Below are 13691 nucleotides of genomic sequence, written 5' to 3'. Positions count from 1 at the left end.
ATAAACCCAATAAAAAAAAAAATAATAAATAGGCTTTCTATGGCCCACTATCTGAGAGAGAGAGATGGCACGCTTAGGACTGGCACACAAGCCCAAAGCCCAATATTAATCTCCCACTGATTGATTTAATGATTTTTTCAGGTAGAATTTAGAACCCAAATCAAGCAAAAAAATTAATAGGCTTTCTATGGCCCACTGAGTGAGAGATGGCACACACAGGAGTAAGGAGTGGCACACAAGCCCTGAGGCCAATATTTTTCTCCCACTGATTGATTGATTGATTTTTTCAGGTAGAATTAGGAACCCAAATCAACCCAAAAAATAAATAGGCTTTCTATGGCCCACTATTTGTGAGAGAGATGGCACGCTCAGGACTGGCACACAAGCCCAGAGGCCAATATTAATCTCCCACTTTTTTTTTTTTTCCAGGGAAAATTTATAAACCCAATAAAAAAAATAATAATAAATAGGCTTTCTATGGCCCACTATCTGAGAGAGAGAGATGGCACGCTTAGGACTGGCACACAAGCCCAAAGGCCAATATTAATCTCCCACTGATTGATTGATTGATTTTTTCAAGTAGAATTATGAACCCAAATCAACCAAAAAAATAAATAGGCTTTCTATGGCCCACTATTTGTGAGAGAGATGGCACGCTCAGGACTGGCACACAAGCCCAGAGGCCAATATTAATCTCCCACTTTTTTTTTTTTCCAGGGAAAATTTATAAACCCAATAAAATAATAAAAAAATAGGCTTTCTATGGCCCACTATCTGAGAGAGAGAGAGATGGCACGCTTAGGACTGGCACACAAGCCCAAAGGCCAATATTAATCTCCCACTGATTGATTTATTGATTTTTTCAGGTAGAATTTAGAACCCAAATCAAGCAAAAAAATTAATAGGCTTTCTATGGCCCACTGAGTGAGAGATGGCACACACAGGAGTAAGGAGTGGCACACAAGCCCTGAGGCCAATATTTTTCTCCCACTGATTGATGTTGTGATTTTTTCTGGTAGATTTTGGAACCCAAATCAAGCAAAAAAATAAATAGGCTTTCTATGGCCCACTGAGTGAGAGATGACACAGACAGAGATGGCACTCTAGCAGAAATGTCAATCTTAATCTCCCACAAAAAAAAAAAAAAAAAAAAAAAAAAAAGGAACTGTCCTTCAATTACTATCTCCCTGCAGTAATCTCAGCCAGGTATGGCAGGCAGCAATAAGGAGTGGACTGATGCACAAATTAAATAAAAAGTGTGGACAAACAAACAAGATAGCTGTGCAGAAAGGAAGGAACAAGAGGATTTGTGCTTTGAAAAAAGCAGTTGGTTTGCACAGCGGCGTACACACAGCAATGCAGCTATCAGGGAGCCTTCTAGGGCAGCCCAATGAGCTACAGCGCTGAGGAAAAAAAAAGAAAAAAGGAGCTTCCACTGTCCCTGCACACCGAAGGTGGTGTTGGGCAGTGGAAATCGCTACAGCACAAGCGGTTTGGTGGTTAATGGACCCTGCCTAACGCTATCCCTGCTTCTGACGAAGCGGCAGCAACCTCTCCCTAAGCTCAGATCAGCAGCAGTAACATGGCGGTCGGCGGGAACTCCCCTTTATAGCCCCTGTGACGCCGCAGACAGCAAACCAATCACTGCAATGCCCTTCTCTAAGATGGTGGGGACCAGGACCTATGTCATCACGCTGCCCACACTCTGCGTTTACCTTCATTGGCTGAGAAATGGCGCTTTTCGCGTCATTGAAACGCGACTTTGGCGCGAAAGTCGCGTACCGCATGGCCGACCACGCACAGGGGTCGGATCGGGTTTCATGAAACTCGACTTCGCCAAAAGTCGGCGACTTTTGAAAATGTTCGACCCGTTTCGCTCAACCCTAGCCACGACTATCACCCTGGCCGCCTTACACTGGAATACCATTTTAACTCCTCTAGATTACATGAAGGACACAAATTTAAGTCCCTTATGGATATATTCCCCACTGTATTGATAATTGACCGTCTTTGGAGGAAAGTGAGAGAGCTGCAGAATATACAGGGGATAACTCAATTTACCTCCCTTTGGGAAGCATCATGGCTACCCAATCTCTGCAATTCACAAGATTTTGGGAATTGGAAATATAGATGGATACTTGGACTACCCCATATTTTAACAGATGACATAATTAAGGAATTACAAACTGAGTTTGGGTCACCTTATTCTCAATTTTATAATTATATTCAACTGAGACATGCGTATCAAGCAGAAAGGCCTAATCAAGGCCCCCCTGATCTAAAAACATGATTATAGACAGAATAGGCCCTTGCATAGGCAGATTATTATGAGGGCAATCTGGTCCTCTGCCCATGGCTCTGGGGGGCCCATTGCCAGATTGCCCTCATTACATTGCTTTGTGTGCTGCCATTGGTGGCGCACATATCCTGGTAAGGAGCTTTCCTGGTGCACCGCTACCAATGATACAGAATACCAGTGCAGCTCCCGTCGCCTCTGCCGTGACGTGCCAGTGTGATAATGTCATTAGCCGGCTCAAGTCAGCATGTACGCACCACAAGTACAAGTGGAGCCTCGGTGACCGGAGCAGAGCGCCGGGGGGAATGAAAGCGAGGTGAATATGTGTTTTTATATATATATGTGTGTATGGGATGTGTGATTATATGTATGGACTATGTGAGGGCTCATACTGTATGTAGGAGGCCATATGGGGGCTCATGCTGTATATTGTAGGTTATGTGCAGGTTCATGCTGTATATAGGGGACTATATGGGGGATCAGTGTATATAGGCAGTTATGTGCAGGCTCTTACAGTATATAGGAGGCTATATGAGGGCTCATACTATATATAGTAGACTATATAAGGGTTCATACTTTATACAGGAGACTATATCGGGGATCTTGCTGTATATAGGGAGCAATGTAAGGGCTCATACTGTATATAAGAGGCTATATGGGGCTCATACTATATATAAGAGGCTATGTGTGGGCTCACAAATAGGATTCAGAAAGATCTTGATATGAATGGTATTTAACAGGGAGAAATCGTAGATTCTACATCTGGACAAGAAAAAAGAAAATTTCATCTACAGAATGGGAGGAATAGAACTAAGCAACAGCATGTGTGAAAAAGACTTGGGTTTACTACTAGATCACAGACTGCACATGAGTCAACAGTGTGATGCAGCAGCAAAAAAGGCAAACACAATTTTAGGATGAATTAAAAGAAGCATAGAGTCTAGATCACGTGAAGTAATTATTCTCCTCTACTCCACCTTAGTCAGGCCTCATCTGGAATACTGTGTCTGGTTCTGGGCACCACATTTTAAAAAAGACATTGAAAAACTGGACCAAGTTCAGAGAAGAGCAACCAGGATGGTGAGCGGACTGCAAAGTATGTGCTAAGAGGAACGGTTAAATGATCTGGGAATGTTTAGCTTGCAAAAAGGAAGGCTAAGAGGAGACTTAATAGTGGTCTACAAATATCTGAAGGGCTGTCACAGTGTAGAGGGATCATCCTTATTTTGATTTGCACATGGAAACACGAGAAGCAATGGAATGAAACTGAAAGGGAGAAGATACAGATTAGATGTTAGAAAAGGACTTTTTGGCTTATTGAGCAGAATTAAGTTCGGCCTCCACTATAGTCACGGTCTCTCATCTCCCACCCCTGCTCTATTATGTAAAGGGCTATGTTATATATAGTGCTGTACATAAGAAAAAATTTGCTATGTCCGCCGCTATCTCTTGTTGTGAATTCTGTGGCTGAATTCACTCCTGTGGTCACAAGTGGTACTGCAGCTTCTGAGCTTCCTCCCTCAGGTGTTCTGGTGAGCTCGTTAACTGCTTCATTACTTAACTCCGCCTGATGCTGCTATCCTTGCTCCTTGTCAATGTTTCAGTGTTGGATCTGAGCTTCTCCTGATTGTTCCTGTGACCTGCTGCTCTGTATAGCTAAGTGCTTTTTGCTTTTTTGTTGCTTTTTTTTCTGTCCAGCTTGTCTTTTGTTTTGCTGGAAGCTCTGAGACGCAAAGGGTGTACCGCCGTGCCGTTAGTTCGGCACGGTGGGTTTTTTTTGCCCCCTTTGCGTGGTTTTGCTTTAGGGTTTTTTGTAGACTGCAAAGTTCGCTTTACTGTCCTCGCTCTGTCCTAGAATATCGGGCCCCACTTTGCTGAATCTATTTCATCCCTACGTTTTGTCTTTTCATCTTACTCACAGTCATTATATGTGGGGGGCTGCCTTTTCCTTTGGGGAATTTCTCTGGGGCAAGTCAGGCCTATTTTTCTATCTTCAGGCTAGCTAGTTTCTTAGGCTGTGCCGAGTTGCCTAGGTAGTTGTTAGGCGCAATCCACAGCCGCTTTTAGTTGTGTTTAGGATAGGATCAGGTGTGCAGTCTACAGAGTTTCCACGTCTCAGAGCTCGTTCTTGTATTTTGGGGTATTTGTCAGATCACTGTGTGCGCTCTGATCGCTAAGCACACTGTGTTTCTGGATTGCCTTCATAACACCTGTCATTAGCAAACATAACAGTACAAGGAGCCTAACTAATGATTCTCAATAGAGGGAAAGAAAAAGTTCTGACATCATTTTTTTTTTTTTTCCTGCTCTGTGTTCACTTTTTTTTTTCCCCCTAGACATTTGGGTGATTCTGGACACAGGTGTGGACATGGATATTCAGGGTCTGTGCTCTTCAATGGATAATCTCGTTATAAATGTACAAAAAATTCAAGATACTATTGATCAGAAATCTATGTTAGAACCAAGAATTCCTATTCCTGATTTGTTTTTTGGAGATAGAACTAAGTTTCTAAGTTTCAAAAATAATTGTAAGCTATTTCTGGCCTTGAAACCTCATTCTTCTGGTAATCCTATTCAACAGGTTTTGATTATTATTTCTTTTTTGCGCGGCGACCCTCAAGACTGGGCATTTTCTCTTGCGCCAGGAGACCCTGCATTGAGTAGTGTCGATGCGTTTTTCCTGGCGCTCGGATTGCTGTACGATGAGCCTAATTCAGTGGATCAGGCTGAGAAAAATTTGCTGGCTTTGTGCCAGGGTCAGGATGATATAGAAGTATATTGTCAGAAATTTAGGAAATGGTCAGTACTCACTCAGTGGAATGAATCTGCGCTGGCAGCTTTGTTCAGAAAGGGTCTCTCTGAGGCTCTTAAGGATGTCATGGTGGGATTTCCTATGCCTGCTGGTTTGAATGAGTCTTTGTCTTTGGCCATTCAGATCGGTCGACGCTTGCGCGAGCGTAAATCTGTGCACCATTTGGCGGTACTGCCTGAGGTTAAACCTGAGCCTATGCAGTGCGATAGGACTATGACTAGAGTTGAACGGCAGGAATACAGACGTCTGAATGGTCTGTGTTTCTACTGTGGTGATTCCACTCATGCTATTTCTGATTGTCCTAAGCGCACTAAGCGGTCCGCTAGGTCTGCCGTCATTGGTACTGTACAGTCCAAATTCCTTCTGTCCATTACCTTGATATGCTCTTTGTCGTCGTTTTCTGTCATGGCGTTTGTGGATTCGGGCGCTGCCCTGAATCTGATGGATTTGGATTATGCTAAACGTTGTGGGTTTTTCTTGGAGCCTTTGCGGTGTCCTATTCCATTGAGAGGAATTGATGCTACACCTTTGGCCAAGAATAAACCTCAATACTGGGCCCAGCTGACCATGTGCATGGCTCCTGCACATCAGGAAGTTATTCGCTTTCTGGTGTTGCATAATCTGCATGATGTGGTCGTGTTGGGGTTGCCATGGCTACAAACCCATAATCCAGTATTGGATTGGAATTCCATGTCGGTATCCAGCTGGGGTTGTCAGGGGGTACATGGTGATGTTCCATTTTTGTCGATTTCGTCATCCACCCCTTCTGAGGTCCCAGAGTTCTTGTCTGATTATCAGGATGTATTTGAAGAGCCCAAGTCCGATGCTCTACCTCCGCATAGGGATTGTGATTGTGCTATCAATTTGATTCCTGGTAGTAAATTCCCTAAAGGTCGATTATTTAATTTATCCGTGCCCGAACACGCCGCTATGCGCAGTTATGTGAAGGAATCCCTGGAGAAGGGACATATTCGCCCATCGTCATCACCACTGGGAGCAGGGTTCTTCTTTGTAGCCAAGAAGGATGGTTCGCTGAGACCGTGTATTGATTACCGCCTTCTTAATAAGATCACTGTTAAATTTCAGTATCCCTTGCCATTGTTATCTGACTTGTTTGCTCGGATTAAGGGGGCTAGTTGGTTCACTAAGATAGATCTTCGTGGTGCGTATAATCTGGTGAGAATCAGGCAAGGAGATGAATGGAAAACTGCATTCAATACGCCCGAGGGTCATTTTGAGTATCTAGTGATGCCGTTCGGACTTGCCAATGCTCCATCTGTGTTTCAGTCTTTTATGCATGACATCTTCCGTGAGTATCTGGATAAATTCGTGATTGTTTACTTGGATGACATTTTGATCTTCTCAGATGATTGGGAGTCTCATGTGAAGCAGGTCAGAATGGTTTTTCAGGTCCTGCGTGCTAACTCTTTGTTTGTGAAGGGATCAAAGTGTCTCTTCGGTGTGCAGAAAGTTTCATTTTTGGGGTTCATCTTTACCCCTTCTACTATCGAGATGGATCCAGTTAAGGTCCAAGCCATCCAGGATTGGATTCAGCCGACATCTCTGAAAAGTCTGCAAAAGTTCCTGGGCTTTGCTAATTTTTATCGTCGCTTCATCTGTAATTTTTCTAGCATTGCCAAACCATTGACCGATTTGACCAAGAAGGGTGCTGATTTGGTTAATTGGTCTTCTGCTGCTGTGGAAGCTTTTCAGGAGTTGAAGCGTCGTTTTTGTTCTGCCCCTGTGTTGTGTCAGCCAGATGTTTCTCTTCCGTTCCAGGTCGAGGTTGATGCTTCTGAGATTGGAGCAGGGGCGGTTTTGTCACAGAGAGGTTCTGATGGCTCAGTGATGAAACCATGTGCTTTCTTTTCCAGGAAGTTTTCGCCCGCTGAGCGTAATTATGATGTGGGCAATCGAGAGTTGCTGGCCATGAAGTGGGCATTCGAGGAGTGGCGTCATTGGCTTGAAGGAGCTAAGCATCGCGTGGTGGTATTGACTGATCATAAGAACTTGACTTATCTCGAGTCTGCCAAGCGCTTGAATCCTAGACAGGCCCGTTGGTCGTTATTTTTTGCCCGCTTCGACTTTGTGATTTCGTACCTTCCGGGCTCTAAAAATGTGAAGGCGGATGCTCTGTCTAGGAGTTTTGTGCCCGACTCTCCGGGTTTATCTGAGCCAGCGGGTATCCTCAAGGAAGGAGTCATTGTGTCTGCCATCTCCCCTGATTTGCGGCGGGTGCTGCAAAAATTTCAGGCGAATAAACCTGATCGTTGTCCAGCAGAGAAACTGTTCGTCCCTGATAGGTGGACTAATAAACTTATCTCTGAACTTCATTGTTCGGTGTTGGCTGGTCATCCTGGAATCTTTGGTACCAGAGAGTTAGTGGCTAGATCCTTCTGGTGGCCATCTCTGTCACGGGATGTACGTACTTTTGTGCAGTCCTGTGGGATTTGTGCTAGGGCTAAGCCCTGCTGTTCTCGTGCCAGTGGGTTGCTTTTGCCCTTGCCGGTCCCAAAGAGGCCTTGGACACATATTTCGATGGATTTCATTTCTGACCTTCCCGTTTCTCAAAAGATGTCAGTCATTTGGGTGGTCTGTGATCGCTTTTCTAAAATGGTCCATCTGGTGCCCTTGGCTAAATTGCCTTCCTCCTCTGATTTGGTACCTTTGTTCTTTCAGCATGTAGTTCGGTTGCATGGCATTCCTGAGAATATTGTTTCTGACAGAGGTTCCCAGTTTGTTTCAAGGTTTTGGCGAGCCTTTTGTGGTAGGATGGGCATTGACCTATCCTTTTCCTCGGCTTTCCATCCTCAGACTAATGGCCAGACCGAACGAACCAATCAGACCTTGGAAACATATCTGAGATGTTTTGTTTCTGCAGACCAGGATGATTGGGTGTCCTTTTTGCCGTTGGCTGAGTTCGCCCTTAATAATTGGGCCAGCTCGGCTACCTTGGTTTCTCCATTTTTTTGCAATTCTGGGTTCCATCCTCGTTTCTCTTCAGGACAGGTTGAGTCTTCGGACTGTCCTGGTGTGGATTCTGTGGTGGATAGGTTGCAGCAGATCTGGACTCAGGTAGTGGACAATTTGATCTTGTCCCAGGAGAAAGCTCAACTTTTCGCTAATCGCAGACGCCGTGTGGGTCCCCGACTTCGTGTTGGGGATCTGGTTTGGTTATCTTCTCGTCATATTCCTATGAAGGTTTCCTCTCCTAAATTTAAACCTCGTTTTATTGGTCCGTATAGGATTTCTGAGGTTCTCAATCCTGTGTCTTTTCGTTTGACCCTCCCAGACTCCTTTTCCATACATAATGTATTCCATAGGTCGTTGTTGCGGAGATACGTGGCACCTATGGTTCCATCTGTTGAGCCTCCTGCCCCGGTTTTGGTGGAGGGGGAATTGGAGTATATTGTGGAGAAGATTTTGGATTCTCGTGTTTCTAGACGGAAACTCCAGTATCTGGTTAAATGGAAGGGTTATGCTCAGGAAGATAATTCCTGGGTTTTTGCCTCTGATGTTCATGCTTCCGATCTTGTTCGTGCCTTTCATGCGGCTCATCCTGGTCGGCCTGGGGGCTCTGGTGAGGGTTCGGTGACCCCTCCTCAAGGGGGGGGGGTACTGTTGTGAATTCTGTGGCTGAATTCACTCCTGTGGTCACAAGTGGTACTGCAGCTTCTGAGCTTCCTCCCTCAGGTGTTCTGGTGAGCTCGTTAACTGCTTCATTACTTAACTCCGCCTGATGCTGCTATCCTTGCTCCTTGTCAATGTTTCAGTGTTGGATCTGAGCTTCTCCTGATTGTTCCTGTGACCTGCTGCTCTGTATAGCTAAGTGCTTTTTGCTTTTTTTTTGCTTTTTTTTCTGTCCAGCTTGTCTTTTGTTTTGCTGGAAGCTCTGAGACGCAAAGGGTGTACCGCCGTGCCGTTAGTTCGGCACGGTGGTTTTTTTTTGCCCCCTTTGCGTGGTTTTGCTTTAGGGTTTTTTGTAGACTGCAAAGTTCGCTTTACTGTCCTCGCTCTGTCCTAGAATATCGGGAGCCACTTTGCTGAATCTATTTCATCCCTACGTTTTGTCTTTTCATCTTACTCACAGTCATTATATGTGGGGGGCTGCCTTTTCCTTTGGGGAATTTCTCTGGGGCAAGTCAGGCCTATTTTTCTATCTTCAGGCTAGCTAGTTTCTTAGGCTGTGCCGAGTTGCCTAGGTAGTTGTTAGGCGCAATCCACAGCCGCTTTTAGTTGTGTTTAGGATAGGATCAGGTGTGCAGTCTACAGAGTTTCCACGTCTCAGAGCTCGTTCTTGTATTTTGGGGTATTTGTCAGATCACTGTGTGTGCTCTGATCGCTAAGCACACTGTGTTTCTGGATTGCCTTCATAACACCTGTCATTAGCAAACATAACAATCTCTATAATCTACAGATGTGTACCAGAGCACCTGTGTGTTACTCACATGACCCATCACATGGTATATCAAACTGATCATGTGACATGTCACGTGATACATCGGGTACCTGGAGGGGTGACCCACACCTTCTAAGCTGCCCGAGGTCCTGGCTACTCTTTATCCGCCCCTGGCCACTTTACACCGCTTCGGGGGTCTGATAACAGTATTGTACAGTGCTCTTCTTGATCTTGTGCTAATGAAATGCCCTATACACTCTAAAGCAAAATGGGAGGGCATAATAGGCCTTATTGAAGAGGAGCATTGGCTGGACATACTAGATAGGATTCCCCAATTACCCTTAAGGGGATATTCTCATCTTCAAGATCCTATGCCAATATGTAATAGGTGTAATAATAATAATAATATTAGTAAATACCTCCAATTAGAAATGTAGTATAGTTTTTCTGATTTGCTATGTCTCTTTCCTCATGTGCAGGCATTGCAGGACCTTAGGTATCCATGGTTACTACCACTAGCAACTAGCTAACTTAGGTCCTGCAATGCCTGCACATGAAGAAAGAGACAGAGAATCAGAAAAACTATGCTACATTTCCAATAGGAGGTATTTGCTAATATTATTAATATTACACCTACTAGATGTAAGACACTCAGCAAACTTACTGCATTTGCCTTGTGCTTTGGTCCTGCCCTAACTTGGAGTCAATTTGGAAGGATGTACTAGACATTACAACTTTGATATGCTTATTGAGGTACATTGAAGTTTGGGCACCCCTGCTCAAAATTACTGGTGTTGTGAACAGTTAGACAAGTTGAAAATGAAATGATCTCTAAAAGGCCTTAAAGATGACACATTTCCATTGTATTTTAGGCAAAAAAGCTAATATTTTCATCTTTTACACTGTAAAAATGTCAAAAAAAGGAAAATGAGCCAATGCAAAAGTTTGGGTACTCTGCTTGGTTAGCACCTAATGTGATCAGGGGTGCTCTAACTTTTACATGCCACTGTAGCTATTGATGAATATGGTAAAACTGTTGTCTCTCAAATGCTATACATGGCTAGGAAATTAATAGCTGAATACTGGATAACCGCCCAGACCCCCACAATACCAGAATTTATAAAGAAGATTGACTGGCTCCTGAACTTGGAAAGAAGTATTTATTTAAAGACAAATACTATTTGTAAGTTGGAAAAACTCTGGTTTTTGACAGATCTGGTTGTGCAACGTGAGAACTGCAAAGATGTCATCTGAGCTTATTTTAAGCTTCTAAAGCCTATAATATAGAAATCCCTGAATGTGTACATGTGGTGCTGAGGGTATTTATATTATATTGGCAAATGTCAAGACATTATATAATGATTATACATTACGATAAGCTGAATGATATTTACTGCACTTTAATATGTTTCATTGCATTTTGTTTGGGTGGGAGGGATCAGGGATCTGTGTGAGTATTTTTATGTTTTGTAATGTTTATATAGAAAAACTTTTAATAAAAATAATCCGACTTAAGCTACAGAAGTTTGGAGATTCTGTTTTGTGGAACAATGGAACATAACTGGAAGTTTTTGGGTTATGGATCACTAGTTTGAAGCATACTTTACATAAAACACCCTGCCTACAGTGAAGCATGATGGTAGCTTGATGATGTCTACAGTAAAGCACGGTGGTGGTTTCATAATTTCTAGAGTGAAGAGTGGCGGTGGCTCAGTGATGCATACAGTGAAGCATGGCTGTGGCTCGGTGATACCTACAGTGAAGCATGGCAGTGGCTCGGTGATGCTCTGGGCCTGATTTCCTTCATCTGGCACTGAAAACCTGTAATGTGTGGAGGGTCAGATAGGTTCAACCAAGTATCCGGAAATCCTAGGAGAAAACATTATGGCTTCTGTGAGGGAGCTGGAGCTTGGGCGTTATTGGACCTTCCAACAAAATAATTCATTGTGGTCACCTCTCAAATCACTGACTATGGGGCAGTAAATATTGACGTGCACTACCGCTCCCAAAGTTAATGTGGTTGTTGTGATCATACATGCCACATATACTACCGTTCACACGCAGATACTAACACTGTCCACACAGGGCCACAAGAGGTCAGATCGCCACTAATCTTTGTAATCTATATTATCACATTCTCTGTGACTAGGTGCTAATTAGTAATAATCAAGGCTCTCGATCAAGGCTCTAGAGATGAACACCATAGAACACAATAACCGGACCATACCTGTAAAAGTCATACTGTTCGATGACAGGATAAAAGTCCCGGACATGCATCTCACTTTGACCTAGAAAGAACGTGAGGTTGGACAGTACTTGATTGACTGGGATCATTTTGGAAAAGATTGTGATATTCGCTCCGATAGAATCCAAAACGCTCTTTACATCTAAAAAAACAACAAAAACACAAAATCATAATTTCCCATCAATTTTGGGCAATCTTCGATGACACAGCTTTGGTTATCTACATATCCTTAAAAAAAAAAAGAACATGTAGCTTTCCAAAACTGTAGGTCCAAAGGCTGCCCGTCCATCTGATGTATCAACTGATGATTAATAGAAAGAACTCACAAATGTATCATGAATGAGGAAAACAGGGCACATGATGAGTAATGGACACGGTACACACTAGACGCACTCAACTGGTGTTTAATGAAGTCAGGGGATAAAGTCAGAGTTCTCTTTATCTTTCACATTGAACATCTCATGAACATACATTTTTCGGTTTTGGAATTTTAGGTATTTTTATTTTTTGCCCGTGGGATCTATTTTCAAGCAAGATCTGTCATATATCCTGCTAGTGGTGTTCAGACTTGAAATGGGTGTGTAAACAGTAACTTTCTGTAATGTGTAAACTTTTACCATGGTGCACTGACAGTTTATGGCATTGATGTGTTATACACAAGCAGATTTCATAAGCGTTGCACATCCCTGTGAAGAATGAATATGAATTCAATAACAAATGTATTATACAAGCTAGAGACTGGTACCAGACATAGCGAAAGTAGAAATCGGACCCCAAAAATGGTTTGAAGGGTCTATTTCATACATATACTTTACACACTAAGCATCTTCTCACTTTTCGGTGGACTCAACTCTTCAAGCTGGTAAATGTTGATATGCAGAAGGCTCCTAAATGCTTTGTTCACAAGGATCTTAACACCCTCTAGAACAGGGATGCACAAACTTTTCTGGTCCGAGGGCCACATTCTCATGTGGAATCACTACCAAGTGCCATAATAAAACTTATAGGGTTATTACAATATTAGACACTTTTCATCATATCAAAAGTATATGCCATACATGCCTGAAAAATATAGTAGTCCAGAAAGTGGAACATAACCTATGGGAATAATGAGTGTCCTGTCACGGGATTACCGGTGTGGAGCCAGAAGACTGCAGCGTCTGATTGCTCCTACTCCGGCACTGAGAAGCAGCACTTCTCCTTCATTCTAATGGTGTTTATTCCTTCTGGCAGAACATTGGTTAATTGGCTTATAAATGTGTCCCTGCTGTGTACTCTGTAATAATAAATAGATCTAGGAATAATAATAAGTTCCACAATTGGATGTGATTAAATAAAATGTTCCTGTGCTGAGACAATCTTATAAATGTGCCCAGGGCCGGCGTCAGCACCCGGCGTACCCGGGCAAGTGCCGGTGCCCTGGCGAGACAGGGGGGCCCATTCAAGGCCGGCGTTAAGGGCAGGCAGCTGCCAGTGCCTAGGACCACCGCTCCCCCAGGGGCCCTCAGATAACGGCACATCACGGAGCTGACTCGGCAGGGGAGGGGGAGCGGCCGGGGGCTGTCTAATTATACTCACTTACTCCTGGCGGCTGGCGCGGTCCCTGCAGGTTCCCGGCTCCCCAGCTTCTTCCTGTACTGAGCGGTCACATGGTACCGTTCATTACAGTAATGAATATGCCCATAAGGGTGGAGCCGCATATTCATTACTTTAATGAACGGTAACGGTGACCGCTCAATACAGGAAGAAGCTGCTGGGAAGCAGGGACTGCACAGCGCCAGGAGCAGGTGAGTATAACGGGGAGCGCTGCGCTGTGCGATATTCACCTGCTCCTCACTCCTGGCGCCGCTCCGTCTTCCACGTCCTCTGCAGTGACGCTGAGGTCAGAGGGCGCGGTGACGTCGTTAGTGCGCGCCCTCTGCCTGAGCGTCAGTGCAGA

General features: G+C 44.0%; 1 protein-coding gene across 19 annotated transcripts in view; it reads right to left on the bottom strand.

Annotated features, from left to right (window-relative positions):
* The window catches only part of PROM1 (prominin 1), a 354664-nt gene that overhangs the window by 126315 nt on the left and 214658 nt on the right, over positions 1–13691 (bottom strand). For all 19 annotated transcript variants that reach the window (XR_011317012.1, XR_011317013.1, XR_011317014.1 and 16 more), the window contains one exon: positions 11735–11894. Coding sequence is in view for 14 of the 19 variants with exons in the window: in XM_069744702.1 (XP_069600803.1) it covers positions 11735–11894 (160 nt within the window). In the remaining 5 variants the exon portion in view is untranslated. The remainder of the gene's footprint in view (positions 1–11734; positions 11895–13691) is intronic.

This window comes from Ranitomeya imitator, chromosome 1, assembly GCF_032444005.1.
Source record: "Ranitomeya imitator isolate aRanImi1 chromosome 1, aRanImi1.pri, whole genome shotgun sequence".
In the NCBI taxonomy this organism is placed as follows: domain Eukaryota; kingdom Metazoa; phylum Chordata; class Amphibia; order Anura; family Dendrobatidae; genus Ranitomeya; species Ranitomeya imitator.
The sequence above is the reverse complement of the archived record's forward strand: the minus strand, read 5'-3'. Positions and strand labels throughout refer to the sequence as shown.